A 20807-nucleotide genomic window follows, 5' to 3' on the forward strand; every position below is an offset into this window, starting at 1 on the left:
TGAGAGAGTGGCATGTACATATATACACTACCAAATGTAAAACCGATAGCTAGTGGGAAGCAGCCGCATAGCACAGGGAGATCAGCTCGGTGCTTTGTGACCACCTAGAGGGGTGGGATAAGGAGGGTGGGAAGGAGGGAGACACAAGAGGGAAGGGATATGGGGATATATGTATATGTATAGCTGATTCACTTTGTTATGAAGCAGAAACTAACACACCATTGTGAAGCAATTATACTCCAATAAAGATGTTAAAAAAAAAATCTTACTAACAGCAAAAAAAAATGGGGAATAAAGTCAATATTTTGTAATATATGTAAATGGAGTGTAACTTTTAAAAATTGTATAAAAAAAAAAAGAATCTGCCTGCCAATATGGGGGACTCGGATTCGATCCCTGGTGCAGGAAGATCCCACGTGCCACAGGGCAACTAAGCCCGTGCTCCACAACAAGAGAAGCCACCACAATGAGAAGCCCGTGCGCCGCAACGAAGCGTAGCCCCCACTTGAAGCAACTAGAGAAAGCTCACGCACAGCATCGAAGACCCAACACAACCAAAAATAACTAAATAAATAAATAATAAAAAAGACTAGGAGCACACCATTGTAAAGCAATTATACTCCAATAAACATGTTAAAAAAAAAAAAAAAAAGACTGGGAGACAAAACCAAAATTAGGTTAAGCAGCAATAGTGGGTTAAGATATATGATGGAAATATCAGAAAGTACCTCAAATTTCTTTTCTTTAAATTATGATCTAAAGGAGTTCACACTGATTGTGCATCAAAAAAGACCCTTTTTTAAAAAAATCAGAAAGTTTGTTTTAAAATATAGCTATCTGGGCCTCTACTTCAAAAGATTCTGAATTAGAATTGGCTGGGAGCTGGGCAAAGTTATTTTTAACAAGCTCCACTGGTGATTTTGATGTACTTTCAGGTTTAGGAACCTCTGCTATAGATCATATATTGATGTTTTACATATAATAAAAAGGATATCCTATTGTATTAAAGTGACATTCATTTTGATTTTTATCCCTAAATAAAAAGCCTTTCTGAATTCTATCTTTATCTGAAAGATAACCTAGCTTTTAAAAATCATGTACTCATAATTACAGTATTAACAGCATAGTACATATATTACCTACTGGGAAATATGGCTTTTTCATAAATACTATTTTTTAAAACCTAACTCTATATTAAAAGGATAGAAAATGCCACTGCTATTCATAAAGCAAATAATGGATTCCTTGTTTCCATAATAAACGTTCAAGAGAGTTTGTTCCCAATGGAAACTCATTGTTACTGACTAAAAATCCTCTTGGGGAGGAAAAAAAGTACCTTCATATATAATCTACATTGAGGATGCAAATTGTAGAGAAACAGACACAAAACGATTTGCATTTAATCAAATCTAAAGCAAGTCATTTCAGAAGCATCACTACCGTGTACAGAAGCGTTTCCCATCAAGATCAGGCTGACCTTTCCAGGAGACCAGGCTCCCTTATCAAGCAAAATACACAATTCACCAGAAATCCTACATTGCCATTAAGAAGGAAATTCACCAGAACCATCCAGAATGGAAAGTGGTGAGTCAATATCAATTATTTAAAACTTTTTTAAAACTTTAATAATCCTAATGTTTATTTTTAACATCACAAATGCATAACATAAAGCAAAGGACAAGAAGAAATATCCCTAACTCCAGCTAGAACATATACAGTAAAAGTATAAAAACACAGACCAGAGACCAACAACTTTGAACTCTTGGTAACATTTTCATAATTCTGCTGCATTTAACTATTAATTGTTGGATTTATTATGCTGTTTCAAGTTCATGGAGGTATGTTTTCTGAAAGATCAATTCTATTGAAAATTATTTTTATAAAATGAGAACTTGGATATTAAAGCATTCTCTTCCAGTGTAGCCAAATTTTATGTTAAAGGTAACAACTTCCAGTAAGCCCTCAATTATAAAGAAAGTGCAGGAGAAGAATCCACATTTATATAGAACTTGAAATATCTTTTATTCATGCATCTTGCTTTTAAGATTAAGGATGAAGGGCTTTCCACATACACACGGTAAGGAAGGGCTGTTATTTCATGAATTCAAACTATATATAGATCTTTCTCAGTGTGTTCACTCTGAGGATACAAATGTTAGTGTCAACATAGAGTAAACCCCTTTCAGGAACAAATTTGAGATTAAAAAGTTAGCATTTTAAATGTTAATAAGTGATGATAGAAGAAATATTCTTTAAACACTTTGTAAAGTAGCTTGAAAGAAAAATTAATATTTTTTAAAACACCACAGATCCTCAAAGATAAAAAGAGCCATAAGAGCATCTGTCTTCTGCAGTATGGAACTGGTTATTGACAGAAGTGCTAAGTTTTTGGATCCAGCTCTGAGGCTTAAAAAGTGGAAGAGGGGGGTGGCTATTGGGAGGAGCTTGTGGATGCCTATGGTATGGGCAAACCAAACTGCTACAAAATCCTCACATGTTAACTAATTTAGCCCCACTTCTTTAAAAATTTCAGTCTTTATTTCCAGTGTAAAATTTCCTAAGTAGTATCTATTAATTAATATATTGAACATTTCAAGATTAATTGCTGAACTTGTCTTTCCCTGTATTCTCCTAGAGGCTTCCCATAATAAAACTAGCATAATATCATCTCCCCAGATCAAAAGTGGAACCACAAATGCTGAGCATCTAGTGGGCATAGATCAAGCACTATATTCCTACGTGGGGATCTGCCTCCTCTTGGGGAGAGGGTTCTCAGCCTCAGCAAGACAGGCTGAGCTGGGTTGGTGGGGTAAGGAGAGGGGTACCTGCAGCCTCAAGGCTGGCACCTGAGCCAGACGGTGGTCCAAAACACTGTATTGTCACTGGCCTGTCCAGGACCTCATTCTTGGCACTTCCCTGACGGACAGAGAAATGGAACAAATGTGGGTGTTGTTCACCAATAATCCAGGATGTTTATTCTGCTCTTTCTTAAGTGAGAGTGTGCCTGTATTTCATACCATGAGGGACCACAATTCAGAGAGACATCATCTATTATCTTAATTTTACCATTGTCTAATGACGTAACTCAAAATATGAATTGTTTTCTAAAGTTATAGGACTTTTCTCTTTTTTTGTTTCGAACTGTCTCTTTATTCCCTTACCTTATGTAACAAGCACCTGCTCAGAGACTCTAAAGAATTTAAAAGGAAGAAAATGTATTACAGAGACTGTCATCAAAAGTAGTAAAAGAAGGTGCTTCAAATGTCATAAATATATTTGATATTTCATAACTAAACACAGTTGAGGAATCTCCTACATTTTAAATAGCCAATTTCAGAACATATGAGTTTGATCTGATGGAGAAAAGATGTAATTTTCAGAAATAACATTAAAGCGGCAGCGTCATTAAATCTACTGTGGGCCAAATTCTTCTTTAAAGGGAACAGGAATGTGGAGAGGGCACGACTGAGACAGTTTGCTGCGTGTACACAGTCACGATACGACAGCATGAATTTTTTTTCCCAAATTCGAAAGGATAAATGGATTCTTATTAATAAATTTGCTTGTGCTTTCTCTCCGGAAACACATGTCTTTGTTTTCTCAACAACTGATCTGAATGCAAGTTTGTATCTAGGGTATTTGAATAAAAACTCTTAAGCAGCTCCTCGTTTATGCAGGTGTGGATTCTTTAAATAGACACAGTGAACAAGGGGAAATACATTTGGAAGTAGGAATACTAGCAACATTTTTAAACTCTAAATATCACTCCTCTTTAAAAAAGGAGGATAGGGTAGGTTAAGGAACTTTCAGAATTCCCAAAAATAGGAAGAATAATCCAGGTAATAGTTCAAAGAATTTTTACTAGGTTCCATCTCTTAGTTAAAATGTATTTTAATCCACCTTAAATGCTGTGTAAAATGCATTCGCTTCTTTGTATCTACTTCAGAGCCTCGTTTATCTCCATTGTCCCTGTTTTCTTACCACCCATGCTGAAGCCCCAGAGAAAGGGTTTCTTCCCCACCTCTTATGAAACTGCTCTCTCCCACGTTCTAAAGATCTCCAGTTTTCCAAACCCTATGGTATTTCTATGTCTTCATTTTCCTCAAATTCTCTAAGGCACTTTCTTTACCCCACAAGTACTTACTGAGCACCTACTAGGTGCCGGATACTTGACACCACCTCTTTCTCCATGCCTAATGTCTACAAGGCCTTTCTCCCTCCACCATTATTCCTCTTTCTCCACACTTCCTCTTTCCTTCATTTCCCTGTTGCTACCACTCTGCTGTGTCACATACCTACATCTCTGCCCCCTGCTCCCCACTTCTGCCCTGACCTTCCTTGGCCCCTTACTTTCCCTGGGCATCAGAACTATAGCCTTTTCCCAGGGCTTCTGCTCCTTTCTGCTACAAAGTCTTCCTTGGAGAACTTTATTTCCATAGCTCTAGTTATCATAGTTTTATAGATGTTTCTTAGATGTACAGTTCTAACGCTGGTCAAAGTTCTCGTCTATCTATAGGATGATTTCACTTGGTTAAGCCACCACAACCTCAAAGTCAGCATATTCAAAACTGAACTCTTCTTTCCACAACAAAACCAACCCTCTTCCCTGTCTTCTTGATATCTCTTCTTAATCATGGTAGTCTTTTTTTATTGTGTGTGTGCATGTGTGTGTGTTTGTGTTCTTTTGAAAGAGACATTTAAGATTCCTTAAATCTGCCCTTCCCTTGTCACTTCCAATGTTTCGGGTTAGCTTCTCACTGTTTTATCATTTTCCATCCTCTCTGCTTCCTCATCCTCAACCCATCCTAAGATGTGCCCTCAGATTAATCTTCCAAAAAAAATTCCATATCTTCCTAAATATGATAAAGTCACAATATAGCCCTGGTCAAAAACATTAGTGGTTTCCATTACCTACAACATAAAGTATAAATTTTTACAGCCTGGTTTTCAAGACCTTCAACATTTCCATTATTCTCAACCAAAAAAAAAAAAAAGGATACTTTCAGCAAATATTTACTGAAGGCCTACTAAGTGCCAGACACTGTTCTAGGCGTTGGCACTTAAGATGTTTCAGTGAGTAAAAACAAGCAAAAGTTCCCTACCCTCATGGAACTTACATTCTAGCAAGGAAAAAACAGACAATAAACAATAAACTTAATAAATAAGGAAATTATATAGGACATTATAACGTGACAAGTACTACATAGAAAGAAAAAGTAGAATAGGGTAAAGTGGAATAGAGATGTTTTATGGGAACGTGTAACTTTAAATATGTTCTCATTGAGAAAATGACTTTTGAGCCAAATTTTGAAGGAGACAAGGGCATTTAGTCATGTGGATAACTGGAGGAAGAATATTCCAGATAGAGTGGACAGCCAATGCAAAGTCCTAAGGCAGAAGTGGTGTGGTTGATGCATTTCAGAAACTGGCTGGAGTACAATAGAGTGTTATGAGATGAGATCAGAGGTGTCGTGGAACAAGGTTATGTAGGACCATTGTTAGGACCTTGCCTTTTACCCTGAGTTAAATGGGGAGCCATTGTATGGTTTTGAGAAGAGGAGTGAGGCAACTGGACTTTCTTTTCGAAAGAATCACTTTGGCTGCTGTGTTGAGATACACTGGGGATGGGGAAAGAGTGGAAGCAAAGAGATCAGTTGGAAGGCTACTGCAGTATCTACATGAGAGATGACAGTTGATTTTACCTGGATATCAGCAGTGGAGCTGGAGAAAAGTCAGCAGATTCTGGCTCTATTTTATAGGTGGCACCATCAGGAACTCATAAAGGATGGGTTGTGAAGTATGAGAGAAAAGAGAGGAACTAAGAATGGCTTTATAGCTTTGGGACTGGGCAACCAGAAGGATGGAGTTGCCATCAACTAATAGGAAGGTTTCAGATAAGCAAATATAGAGGGAAGGACAGAGTTCAGATTTGGACATGTGGAGTTTGAAATGTCTACTAGACATCGAAGTGAAGATGGACATCCAGGTCTAAAGTCCAGGATAGGTCTGGTCTAGGGATAGCCATCTGAACTTCATCTATATATTGATGGCATTTAAATCCATTAACTCCAATTACCCTCATTCCTTTCCCTTCCTACACATGCCTTGCTCTTTCCGACCACTGCTTTTGCTCATGCCATGCCTAATGTCTACAAGGCTTTTCTCCCTCCTCCTAACCTATCCACATCTGTATGAATCCAGACTAAATCTCATCCCTTCCCACAAAATTTTCATCAACAAACCAGAGTATACTCTTCCCCCTCCCTTAATCCTTCACATGTGAATGTCTTATTTCTCTCACTAAAAGAAGATGTCTTTAAGGACATCTGTTATATGTTCTAAATTTATTTTGCATCCCCTGTGGCATATAGCCCCACATTTTGCACTAGGGTCTTGCCAACTGGTACATAAGGCTGATTGTTTTATGGCAAAACTTCAGAAGTTGTGATCTGCTTATTTGCCATCTCATGAACTTTATCCATTAGTCACCATGTGGTTATTTGTTAAACTTATTTAGAATAGGTATGTTTCCTCTAGGCTTTTTGGCATACACATAAAGCATAAATGGATAATTCAGATTGAAACCACCAATTAAAAAGCCCTTTGGAAAAAGTGAAACCAACACTGTCTGCAAACACACAAAGGATCAACCTGGACCTCTACAACGTCCACCCCAATCTCCTTCTCAGACCTAAGTCCACACCCACGATCAATCAGCCAGCTAGGAATGCCTAGGTTAGAGTTGGCCCCCACTTCCACAGGAAACTTATAAAGTCCCTACTCTTATGTATATCTTTGGTTCTCAAACTTCAGAGAACATCAGAATCACCTAAAGGGCTTGTTAAAACACAATTGCTGGGCCCACCCCTAAAGTTTCTGATTCAGTACATCTGGAGCAGGACCTGGAAATCTGCATTTTTGACACATTCCTAGCCGATGCTATTGTTCCTGGCCCAAGATTCACACTCTGAGGATCACTGGTGTGTATTCTCACTTGGACTTTTCTGTCTGGCTTTGACTCCAGCCTTGTTCTGACATTTAGTGCCTGAGTCACTCTCCTACTCCAGGCGGCTGGAACGGGCACTAGAGATGTCTGACCATACCACCGGGCCACCATCCCTCCCCTGCCCTTCTTTATCCCGGGCTCAAAGGTTGAGAGCCAACTTGTGTCCTTGACCCCAATTTCTCTCTCCCTCTTCAAGATCTCCTTTCATCATTTTCTCCCTCTTCCCTAAATCTTCAGTCTCTCCCTCTTCCTGTTCAAATATCCTCAAATATCTCCTATCCACGAATTCATTAAATAGATATAAAAACATAAGCAAACCTCTCCTGGTCCCTGTAATTGTCTCCAATGATCATCCAATCTCTTGCTTCCCTTCCTCATTCAAACTTCAAGAAGAAATAGTCTCCCTCCCTGTCTCCACCTCTGCCCTTGACGTAATCACCTGGCTTCTAGCTAATGCTTCCAAAATTGCTGGTGTTGCTAAGACAACACCAACCACTGAATTGAAAACAATGGATGCTTTGCTGTCCTTATCTTCCTGAACAATTCTGCTGTATCTCATTCTTTTTCCTTCTTCCTTGAAATCCCTTCCCTTGAATTCTGTGATGCCTCATTCCCCTGTTTTTTTCTGGTTCTTCTCCAACCATTTCTTCTTCATTAGGGTTCTCTCCTTCTCCTCAGACAACACTTCAAATGTGGATGTTCCCCAGGCTTCCATCTTTAACCATCTGGTCCAGAGCTTCCCAACCAGTGTGTCAGGAATCCGCATTGTAGGAGGTCCCAGGATATTGATCTCAGCCGCTGAGAGTAGCCTGGACTATTTATCCCAATATGCCAGATGCATAAGTTTTCCGTGAGTGCCATTGTTATGACTCTATCTTTCAAACATTCCAAGAGAGTTCATTCTCTTTCCTGGTTTCCTTACTATCAACATTATGATGGCTCTGAAACTTATATACCCAGACCAATCCCATGGTGGAAGCCTGAGAATCAGCCTTGAATCTTCCCTCTCCTTTCCCTCCTACATCTATATAATTTCCAAATCTGTCCTCTCCTTGCCCTCCTGTCAACCACGACTCAGACCCCACTATCTCTTGCCTGAATTATCCTAGAATCCTCCTGACTGTTCTCCCTGTGGCTTTGTGATTCTTAAATCGAAATCCACCCTCATACAGCTGCTAGAAAAGTCTGTCTAAAATGCAAATCTAACCACACTACTCCCATGCCTGGAAGCCTCCAATGGCTCACTGCACACAGGATGAAGTCCAGACTCCTTCGCCTACAAGAAACTTCATGACTGCTCCCTGATCATTTCCTTGCCCCAGGCTCAGTTTCTCCCTCCTTCTGTTCTTACCTCCAGGACTTTGCCCATGCTGCCCTCTATACCTGGAATGTTCTTACCCATTTACCATCATACACACCACTTACCTCCGCTATCACCTTGCCTTCCCTAACTCCTTCCCCACCCTCAAGAGAAATTGACACATTCTGTGTTTTCCTGAGTATTCTATTCAGGCATACTTTTTGTTGTACTTTGCACATTTGCATTATAATTATTTTTAAGTATTTCTCTCCTCCCACTAGATGGCATGTTCTTTTGTATTCCCAGCTCTGACACAATGCCTGACACATAAAAAATACTCAATAAATTATCGATGAATAAATGTAGCCTTAGGCTTTTCCCAAAAAATAAGGCATCACACACAATTCTAAGAGCAACACTTAGATTCCTTTGGAACAAACATTAAGATCATTTAGCTTTAAATTTCAGGCTGATTTGAAAGAGATACTTAAGCCTCTTTAATTAAAAGATATACAGGCCAAATCCTGTCAAAATAAGACCCAAAGGATCAGTCAAATAACTTTGTTTTGCTGAAATCAGGTTGCATGTGGCTTTATTTGAATTGAATAATAAATTGTCTTGGAACCTAGTTTTTTTTCTCTCCTTCATTTTGTACAGGAACTTTGTATTTAATTTGGTACTTTGCACAACATTTTCATATGCATATCTTACATAACTCTGCAGTTCAGTTTCAGAGAGATTATTATACCCATTTTACAGATGAAGAAAACAGGGCTGAGAAATTGTGATTTTCCCAAGTCAGTGGCTAATACGTAAAAGATGGAATAGTGTTTCTTTCTAGCTTGGATCAGTTTCTGTCAAGGACCAGGAGATAGGACTAAATGACCTGTGTTGAAGCCACTTCAAATTCAAGTCTATCATTCTAATGAGAAAATAGCATCACAATATTAGCCCTGGACAGGTTAACCTACTTATAGTATCCACATTTGATTGTTACTATTCCATTTGCTTAAGTCCCAGGAGACTACAGCAAACGAGTGTATCAAGGTGTAAGAGTGAAGCACACAGTCAAAGATCTACTGGCAGAAAAACGATCCAAGCAGACAAGTAGCTCAAGATTTAATGTAAGTCTCAGTTGAATACATTCTGAAGTCTTTGGGAGTTTAAGTCCTATTAAGATTAGTTATCTCCCCTCTCCCTTTATCTTCACACCAATCTCTCACATCTTGAGTCTGATATTCTCCACAGCAAAGCCCCCCTTTAACTGGCACACACTATATAATTACTAGTATTAACATTATGGCACATCTGTCAATCTATAAGCAAGGATTCCAAGAGGTCTGTGAACTTATTGGCTGGCTACTTCAGCTACTGGATATGAAATGATGATGAGTCCTGACTTTTTCATTTCTGCCAGTCATGAACTACCAAAGGCTCAGTTGGTGGGAATAATGCTGACCTTCATCCACATGTTATTCTAAATCTGATAGAGACAACTTCTATACATCTCCTCTGTAACATGCAAAATCAGATTTTAAAAATCTTAGTAGGAGTTGTCTTAAGTCTAAAATCTTTATCTGACATTCTTGTCTTTACAAATAGCTCCGCTCTGTACCTAAAATGTTTAAGTAGTTACACCCAAATCTCCAATAATGATTCTTGAATGGAAATAGCAGTTGGCTATCAAGTTATGTATATAATTACTCACCTGCATTGCTGGGGGCAGGACACAAGAGCAGATGACCAGGAATAAAGGAGGTGACCACATACAGCACTGAGCACAGGGGCTGGTACACAGTGGGAACTGCTTCTTCCAGTGTGCTCTGCCCAGAACGTCAGCACCATATTCAACACTGCTCCAAGCTCAAACTTCTGGGACTTGTTTCAAATGAACCAACTCCAGATTCAATTTCCTCCCATTCAAGAACATCCTTTATTTGCACATTTTTTGGCTTTCCTTTCTTTTAAACCACCTGCTCTCTTCTAGTTCAACAAATGGAGCTTAGTTGATAAAGAGAAATCTGAATAATTGGCTCCTTGTCTGCTCCTAGTGCCGTGTTTCTCCTCATGCTTCTTCAGAATCATCTGGAATGTGAGTTAAAAATATCCATACAAATCTAGTCTCTTGCGAGAAAGAGAGAGAGGAAAAAAGAAAGAGACAGAGAATTCAATCTACTCTAAGTGAACTATAGCGGCATGGATGTAACATAGATTGCTTGGCCACTACTATGGCTGGAATTGTGAAACCTGCAAAAGTTCCAGGCATACTGTCAGTTGGGAAGACAAGAGACGCAATGAGGATAACTTCATAGTCAAGGAACAGACAGTCTATCTGCCCCATGTGAGGCTATAATTCCCTCCTCGGCAACGTCATCTATACACACATACAGTGATAGGGCACTGTGCCAGATGGAATTACATAACAAGACAAAGAGGCACCTATCCAAATGGTGGATGGAAATATATTTTTTATTAAAAAATTACCTAACATGATTTCTTACTTAAGCTCTGCGACTAACGAAGAGTGTGTTTTCTCTATTTTTTGATGCTTTTACTTTTTAAGAGATGTAACACTATAAACATAATTAATAATAAGTCATATTATTTGATTTAATTTTAAAATGCAAATTCCTGGTCCCTGTTCCATGTCTACTAACATAGAGTTATTGGTCTGGGGGCAGGGAATGGTCATTCTTAACAAGCTCCTTGGGTGATTTCTTTGCACATCATAATATGAGAACTTTACCACACAGCAAAGAGCAACTGTCAAAACCCCACACATAACCAAGGTTCTTATCTCTACCCAGATTAGAAGTTGCTGAGCTATTGCTACTGGCCCAGTGACACTGCAAATGTTATACAAAAGTGGGTACAGGAAACATGTGATACATGGTCTGTGCCATTAAACAACAAATAACCTGGTGGAAAGGAAAACACTTATACATTTAAAAAATACAAGATCATATAACCAAGCACTACACTGAATGCTGAAGACAAAAGACCAGGCAGCATAGCCATGTGTTATGAAGATTGGAATACTATTTACATAAGCACAGTTTAAAGTGTACTTCCTGTGTGTTATCTCATTCGATAGACACACTACTCCTATGAGATTGATGTTGACATCGTTCTCCATTTTACAGATGAAAAAGTTGAAAACAAAAGAAGGGAAGGGATTGTTTGCAAGTTGCAGTTAGCAAGTGGCAGGTCTTCTGACTGCCAATTCCATATCCCTTCTAAAGGGAAAGATCAATGTGGACTGGAGTAGAATCATTTCTGATTCATGCTGTCTTCATCTGTTTGGGCTGTCATCACAAAATACCACAGACAGGGTAGTTTATACACAGCATACATTTATTTCTCACAGCTCTGGGGGCTTGATGTCCACGTTCAGGTTGCCAACATGGTCAGGGTCTCGTGAAGGCCCTTTTCTGGGTTGCAGAATTCTCATTGTATCCTCACATGATGGGAGGGCATAGGGAGCTCTCTAGAGCCCTTTTATAAAGGCACTAATCCCATTCATGAGAGTTCCACCCTCATGACCCAGTTGCCTCCCAAAGGCCCCACCTCCTAATACAATCACATGGGGCCTTAGGATTTCAACGTCAGTTTGGGTAGGACACAAACATTCAGACCACAGCACATGCAAACAAAGGAAACGAAAGCATAAGAAAATATCATCATATAGAAAGGACTGGAAAGGTGCAAACCAGCTCTAACTATGGTCGTTCTTCTCAGGTATCAGGTACACAGGCAATATGAACCCAACCCTAACTTCCTGTTCTCACATATTACTCAGTGTCTCACTGCTAGTATCTTACTCTCGTCCTCATTTCAAAGACCTTTTAAATTTGGGTAATTAAATGCATATAGTCCCACTACGTGGCTATTTGGACTTTAGGTATCTCCATGAATTGATTTTACTGTCTACTTCTTTCATCTCAACCACTATTCTAGAAAATCCCAAGAAAGACATCATATTAGTTAATCACTGACTCTCAAGGACTTTTTCCGTCCCTGTGGCAAACACAATTCAATGAGCAGGAATCATGGAAAATCACATTACTGGCAGCACTTACAGGGCTCTAATGGCATGAGGAATGCAGACACTCCCTACCCTTTTTCATCCCAGTTCACTAGGTGACAATGAGTCTGATATCTTGGGTAAGTTTAGATAGGAAAGCCATCCTTAGACGTGTTCAAAATTTGCTACTGATAACATGAGTAATAACCAGTCAAAGGGTAACTTGAGGAGATTGGAGGCCCTACCACACTGTTTTACCATAGATATTGCCCTAAACCAAAAAATGTACCCCCAGAGATCCTACATCAAATCCCTGAAACATGTGAATGTTGACTTAAATAGCAAAATATGTGATTAAGTTAAGGATCTTGGGTGGATCTTCCACTTACCCTGGAAGAGGTGATCCCTAAATGCAATCCCATGTACTCTTTTTTTTTTTTTTAATGTGGAAGAATTGTGGTATTTTTGGTTTTGTTTTTGTGGGTTTTTTTTAACATCCTTATTGGAGTATAATTGCTTAACAATGGTGTGTTAGTTCCTGCTTTATAACAGAGTGAATCAGCTATACATATATGTATATCCCCATATCTCCTCCCTCTTGCGTCTCCCTCCCACCCTCCTTATCCCACCCCTCTAGATGGTCACAAAGCATCAAGCTGATCTCCCTGTGCTATGCGGCTGCTTCCCACTAGCTATCTATTTTACATTTGGTAGTGTATATATGTGTTAGCATACAGTATTTGTTTTTCTCTTTCTGACTCACTTCACTCTGTATGACAGACTCTAGGTCCATCCACCTCACTACAAATAACTCAGTTTTGTTTCTTTTTATGGCTGAGTAATATTCCATTGTATATATGTGCCACATTTATAAGAGGGAGTTTTGAGAGACACACAAAAGAGGAAGAGGCCACGTGACCAGGGAGGCAGCTATCACCTATCAAGGAAGGCAGGCAATCAGGCAGCCACCAAAGCTGGAAGAGGCAGAGTGGACTCTCCCCTCGAGGCCCCTGGAGAGAGAAAGAATAAATTTTGGTCTTTTTAAGCCACCCAGGTGGTGGTAGTTTTTTCCAGCAGCCCTAGGAAACTAATGCACAGATATTATGAAAACTACATCCCCCAGATAAGTACTGTCTAGGAAGTGTCTATCTGATGCCCAAATTGCTGCTCTATTCTTTGTGACAGCACTTGAATAAGTTTACATGGGTTATGTTGACTCATCTTTACCACAATTTCTCTCATGAACATCTGTTTCCGATTCCATGAAGTGTTTTTCACATTTTTGCAATAGGAATCGAAAGGGAAAAAAAATCCCTTGCATGAAAAGAAACTTTCACCAAATACTGGACTTAAAACCACTGTGTGCATTTTAGCCATAATCCTGTGGTTTCACAACTATTATCATGGATATCTTTTTAAATAATCGTTTCCTCTTTCTTTTTCAAATTTTTCTGGGTTATTCTTTACTATACTATCGACCTGATCATTAAAAATATGAGCCACTCACCAACATCTGGTACCAAAAGATATGTATTTAGACTTCTGATGTAAGTTTATGTTGCATTGTTTTCAATTACACTCTTTCAATGACATTCCATAAAAACCGATCATTGAAAATTTTAAATATTATCACAAAATTCGGTGAGCTCTCAGTTATCTATAGTAAAATTAAAAAGAAGAAGAGGCAGTAAGCCTAATAGCCACAATTTTTCATTTTGTTTTGAAATTCAATGAACAATTTGCAGGCTATTGAACTTTCTAATCAAATTTTTCCCAAGCTATCATAAAGATTCATTTAAAATCATTAAATATAAAACAGCTGCATGAGGGAAAAAATTCTAAACTTGCTAAGTAGGAAATGGAGCTCAGTGACCCAATTTTGGAGTTAAATTTGAGTAGTGGAATGGGGGAGTTCAGTGCAATATGGGGGGAATTAAGAATGGGCTTAGCAATCAGGGTCTGATATTTAATCTATTTTACTGGTTTATGGACACCCTAATAGCTATTCTGCTCTGCTCATTCATCAAAATGCTATAGTGAGGAACAATAAGGAAATAGATATGAAAGTGAGTTTTAAGTTAATATCCTACATAAATATGAGGAAAAACAAGTGACGATTTCTGGTTGTTCTTAGAAGATCTGAACTGAGGGAAATGTTGAGGAGCTATATCCCAAGTGGGAAATATATTTGGATCATATCAGCCTTGAATTATACATAATATACATACACAGACCAAAATCTAACTATTTCCACTTGGCATGATTCTTTTTATACTAACCTTAAAGCCATACTGTCAGCTAGGTGTCTTGGTTAATCTTTCCTAATTATTTTGGAAGTAAAACATTGTAAGCACAGAAAGAAGTGTGACAATAGTACATACTGATGGAAAAAACTGGAAGAACAGAAGGTGAATGGAAGCCATCTAGTGCGTTTATGGCATAAATTATATGAAAGTGTTTGATCTTCCTTGAGAGATCGGTGAACTCTTAACTGTAGAACAGATGTGCATTGTCCAGCTCCATCTGTAACAACTGTCTTTCCATCAGGACAGCTAGTTAGAGATTTGTTTTGTTCTATATCCAGCTGCTGTTTTGTGGCACCAATCACATGCGCATTTCAGTTACCACCGAGTGTAAACATGATGCCCATATCTGTGATTTGCATTTGGAGTTCTCGTGAAGTATTAAAAAATGAAAATAAACAATTGGAAACTGTATATAACAGCATCTCAAAGTTTCTTTGATTTCCCTGAAACTTCGGAAAACACATGTGAGACTTCTCTTCTGCACCAAAAGGGAAATTGCTGCCTCCTCAGTCTGTTTGAACCCCCTCCTTCTGGTTATCAGTGGTCTCTGGCAATTCCTTTCTCCTCTCTGGGCCTCAGTGTCCTTGCCAATAAAAGTAGAGTTTGATTCCTCTCATTTCAGTATTCAATTTTAATACTCAAACTTTAAAAAGTTTATCCCATCCCCTTATCTTCTTTATTATTCATATTTCAAATGTTCACATCTCACTGTTTATGATTTGAAGTAGATCTGAATCTCTGAGAACTAGCTCATATTCAAGCTGCAGCGTCCTTGAGCTGAAGTTTCAGATCACTCTGTCATCTGGGAATCTTCAGCGCTTAGGTTCGCAGAATTTTCTCATCTAATGTACAGGCAGCATAGCATGAGGAAGAGTATGGGCTCTGGATCAAGATGACCTGAATGCACTACCCCACTCTGCCATTTGTCAACTGTATGATAACTGTAAAGGTACTTTAATCTTGGTGTCAGAGGAAGATAATAATACACGCCTTGCAAGGTTAGATTTAATACGTCAAGAGCTTTGCACATGGTATGTGTTCAATCAATGGTAGTGATATTAAATACTGCAATGAAGGAACATTAGAATTCAAGTGACGTAAGAAGTTCACTGAGCTGAAGAAATGTACAGTCCAGCTGTGGGAGAAAGAATTATACATGAAATAAGTGATTAAAAATTAAAAGATGGCTTTGGTTTCCAAGTGCCAAACACATAATAGTGACCATCAGTGAACAAGATGGAGGTTGAAAAGGGGGAGAGCAAGGCGTGGACAGGGTAGATGGAAGAAGACTTCTTGGAGGAGGGTGAGCCTTGAGCTAAGTTTGGAAGGAAGACGATAACTCAGATGAGCAGTGAGGAGGGGTAGAGTCCAAACAGAACACGAGGAGGGGGTGACAGTCCAGAGGGAGAGGACACACTCTGTCTGTGATGTGCAGTGGGTAGACCCTCTTGGTCTATAGGGTGGAGAAGTGAAGAGAAAGTCAGGAGGCCTGGCCTGGTACATGACCTTTCAAAAGTTAGTTCTAGTCTTGCCTGCTGAGGTCTCCCAGACACTCCCCTCCATGCCCAGAGCCTCTGGTGTACTTATCTGCTAAAATACTTATTACATTGCACGATAATTGCTTGTTTTATTAAATCTCTCCCCCAACTGGCTAATGTCTTGCTATTCCCATTTTTATCCTTTCGGAGCCTCCAGCCCAGGAGAAACAGCAGTGGGGTAGAACTGTTGAGAGCTTGTGTTTTGCAGTCTGACAGACTGAGGACCTGACTCTATTGTGTGAAGGTGATCGAAGTTCTCTGGACTTCTGTTTCATTCTATGTAAATGGAGAGAATGGTACCCACCACAAACGTGTCATGAAAATTAAATTAGATAAGGTATAAAAAGCCCCTGGTACGGCTGGTACATGGCACATTGTAAATGCTCAGCAAATGGCAGCTTTTATGGTTTTGCTAGTACCTGGAGTGTGGTAGCATTTGATAAATGTTACTTATCGTGCAAGTGTGCTGTGCAAAGGCAGACACCCACAGTTAGTGGTGAGCTCCGAACAGCAGCCTTGGGAATTAGATACTTTGTCTTCACTACTACAAATTCTAATAGAGTATAAATAAATTGACCTGGCAAAAGGCCACTGGGTAACTTTCGTAGGTTCGAAAAATTGATTCACTATGAGCCAATGAAACAACAAAATAGTGGAAGTGACAGTTAGCAACCTTGTTTTTATTCTGACTCAGCAATACCACCCTCCTCCGTTCTGCGGGTTGAGATGGCTAGAGTTGAAGCTCCAACTTGGTGCATTTCATTAAGATAGATTCAACTAAAAAAAAAAAAAAAAAAAAAAAAAAGATAGATTCAACTGCTCCCATCCTGCAGCTCTAAATCTCCTAAATCTCCAAATATGTAACCAGTCTTAGATAACAAACCAAGTATTATACTTACCCATCGTGGATGACTGTTTTATGAAAACACCAACTTCACACAGCAGGAAGAAGGAAATAAAAGTCTTAACATTTTGATCAGGATTTGCTCTCAATTTACTGACCTAACAAGTTACTTTTTTAAGCCTACATTTCCTCAATTACAAAGGATCATATAATCCTATGAATGGTATGGGTGGGAGGGGACCAGTACTCACTGTGTTTTTGATGTGTCTCCCTTATCCCCACTGGGTACAGCTGCTTATCTTTCTGCTTTGCTAGATTTTCCCGACCCCAAAACATGTTCTACCCTACCCCTGACCTGAGGGGTCTACCCAAAGCTAAGCTGTGTCCCTTATTTATTCTGAAAAAGATAAATCATCTTTCCTCTAGTTTGACAAGAGTTTGCAAATGGAGTTTGCAAGAGAAATAGGCAACAGAAAAATCACATAAGCACAAGAACAATGATGTGCAGTGCAAATATTCTACACTAATATCTGGTCAAAGATTGGCATGGGTAGGACAGTTGCGGTGACTGCTGGGCCTGAGTTCCCTTCCATCACCTCAATTTTCTCTGGGGTAAATAAGAATTCTTAATGATAATAGCTATCATTTACTGCTAGGCTCTGAAATAGAAACTTGACAAATATTTTCATTTATCCATTTGAAAGTAAATTTCACTTATCAACAAGGAGCACAGTAGCCTTAAGAGGGTGACACTCATATCTATTTTTCAGATGACAAAACTAAGAATCATGTAGGAATCAATGGAGCTTAGATTTGGACCCAGGTCTTTATTTTACCCAAAGTAGTATTGCCTTCTTCAGTTTACATTTTTGGCCCAAGGAAGGGCTATCTTGGGAATAACCACTTTGCTTCGGGTTCTCTGCTCAGTGCTGAGCTCACCCTTCACACTCCATACATTCTGTTGGCCCCATCATGCTTTCGCTCCCCCTCAACCATATGTCCTCATCCCTGTCCGTCTCTGCAGCAATTCAGTAGACTGCTCAGATGATGCCACACCCAGCCCAAACCAGAGCCAGGACCTTCCTCTCCTCTGATACCCAGACATCTTAGAAGAAACTGGACACAGAAGTTCTCAATTTCCTTCTAGAACCTGTCTCTAGCTCTGTCCCAGGACCTGCTTCCAGACTGTAGTTTCTCTCTGCCATTCCCCACCACTGCTGGACCCCTGTTCTCCTGAGCTTTGCATGGCACCTAGCCCTCCCTGTAAAAGAGGAAACCATTTCCGGAGCCAGAGTCCAAGCACACCACATCGACCTCGCAGAAACCTCTCTGCTGCTCTGCTTGAACTCTCTAGGGCCTGCCTCGGCCAACCCATTATACTCTGACCTCTTCTTCTTGCCTGAATCTTATAGCCCTGCTCTGCCTGTTGCTGAGGTGTGATTTCTTTTCTGAAAGTTGCCGAGTTGACCTGAGAGGCTGGTATCACATGGCTTGCTCCTGGGACAGGATGTACTATGTCACTTCTCCCACTCGAGGAGGAGGAGACCATCTCAGCTCCCTTCTGAAGGCTGGAAAAGATCCCTGAGCCCAGGGAAATGCAGAGCTTACCAGCTCAGTTGACTCTGCTGGCCCACCTCTTAGGTACTCTCGCAACCTACGTGGTGTCCAGCACTCTCTCACAGTTGCACACACTAAAGAATCATATGCATACTCTGAATAAATATAATAACCACTAAGGAAAGGGGAGGGCAATTTCCTTCTGCTCTTACCTTCTTATGAACAAATGGAAAAAGATGGAGAGAGAAGGACCACCAATAGTCTCATTTCCTGGGCAGTTTTTAGAATTCCATGCTAAAGACAGATGGAAGCCTTTACTAACATCAAAATCTAATTTTAATCAAGATATAACCCCCAAAGCCTCCTCAAACTTGGACAATTTATATACTGTGCTACTTCTCTTTGATATTCTAATGGTGGTGCTAAATAACAATGAAAAGCCTCAAAGAAAGAAAGAGGCAGAACGTAAATAAGCCCACACACTGATTATCCATGCTTTACATTTAGGCAGTTGGCCATATATAAATTCAAAGAAGAAATCACAGCCGTTGCAGCCCTCACTGTACTTGCCAAGTGTAAAAGCAGAGCACATGTATATTCTGTTGACTCCATCGTCAGAGGCGTCCGCAAGCTCTGAAGACACAGGAGTGCAAATTATCTGTACTACTGCTATTACAAGAAATCCTCGTGCTTTTCTATTATTTCTAAAAATTTACCATAAAAGTTATTTTCCATCTCTTCCACTTTCATAAAAGAACCCTTCCTACCATGTGTTCTGGCTTTAGTAAGAATTTCGCGCTTGCCTGGGCACAGCAAATGGTCATCAGATGACCCAATGTGTATCTTTCTGCTTTGCTAATGTTTTATTTTTCTTATATATTTTTTTTATATTTTAGAAGTACGTATGCTCTTTGTGTTTATCAAATTCTTAGGAAAACTATAATTTTTCCTTAATGAGTACATCTCGCTTGCCCTTGCTACTTTTTTCTGAATTGCCAGCAGGAGGATCCATTCATTTGTAATGTTTGCCCAGTTATTGATACATGGAATCAGTGTCTACCCTGGGAGTGTCCCCCCCAAACCTTTCACTCACTCTCATAACGCAGTGCTTTGCATATTGCTTGTTAATGTTGCCAACTAACCCCCTTCCTGAGCCCAGAAAGAATTCAAAAAGAAAAAAAAAGCATTTTCTGAGCAGGCAATGCCTTGTAAACTCCAAATGCCAATGTTTTAATGCATAAGTACATATTATATCCCTGGCATTCATTTGAATGAATGTTTTATCTAAAGTTTTCAAAATGGCCCATTGTCTGGCTTTAATTAGCCCACGGTCCCGCCTGTTTGGAGAACTGAACCGCATTTCCAGGGCTGTCCATGGTCCCCACCCAGCCACCTGTTCCTTCACAATTGCAGAAATTAAATAATAATAATAATAATAATAAAGGCAAACCTTCTGCAAGCACCTTAGTTTTTCAGCTGTCTTATTGATTCTGTAGGTTTTTTTTTTAATATCATGAAATTTAAAACATTTCCTGGTGGTGAATCCTTTCACACAGCTTGCAAAAATAATCAGATTTTGCAGTGAAACAGCCATGGCGAGTCCATCTGGCAGAGCTGAAGTTCTGCAGATTCTGCTCTGGCCAAAGTGTACAGGACCACTTATTAATGTGCATCCCAGCGGCTCCTGTTGTTCTAACTTAGCTACATAAATACAAATAGCATTCCAAAGGCACACCGAGACCCAGGGGTTAAAAAAAAAAAAGCGTTTCATTTTGTAACTCAAGCCACAGAAATCACTTTCCCACAAGAGGCAGCCTGGACATAATTTTGCGCCAAGCAGGAGAGTTTTAACGGTAAAATTTCAAGAAACTGTCAGAAATCTGGAATTCTGTAAACAGTGTTACTTTCCAAAGGGCATAAAATAGTTCATATACCAGAAATGCAAGACACTTGGAATCACAGTTTTTTTTTTTTAATTTGAGATTTACAATAAAGATATAAGACTTAAATTCTATTTTTAAATTTTTATTAACTGGTTGTTTCGATTACAGAAGTAACACATGGTAAAATTTCAAACATAATAAAACAATATAAAATAAAAAATAGAAGTCTACTGACCTTCCCTGCTTACCAATTCCCTCGTTCTACTTCCCAGGGTCACCATACTGAGTTTTATGTGCAATCTTCCAGAATTTCTCTATGACATTTTATTAGAAAGATATTAAGCTGTTG

At 39.3% G+C, this 20807-nt stretch overlaps 1 protein-coding gene across 1 annotated transcript in view; it reads left to right on the plus strand.

Moving 5' to 3' along the window:
- The first annotated feature begins 1574 nt into the window (after positions 1 to 1574).
- POU2AF2 (POU class 2 homeobox associating factor 2) overlaps positions 1575 to 20807 on the plus strand; it is a 35363-nt gene continuing 16130 nt past the window's right edge. Inside the window, exons 1-2 of the mRNA XM_068554066.1 lie at positions 1575 to 1584; positions 9321 to 9430. Of these exons, the coding sequence (XP_068410167.1) occupies positions 1575 to 1584; positions 9321 to 9430 (120 nt within the window). The remainder of the gene's footprint in view (positions 1585 to 9320; positions 9431 to 20807) is intronic.

Source organism: Eschrichtius robustus, chromosome 11, assembly GCF_028021215.1.
Source record: "Eschrichtius robustus isolate mEscRob2 chromosome 11, mEscRob2.pri, whole genome shotgun sequence".
NCBI lineage: Eukaryota > Metazoa > Chordata > Mammalia > Artiodactyla > Eschrichtiidae > Eschrichtius > Eschrichtius robustus.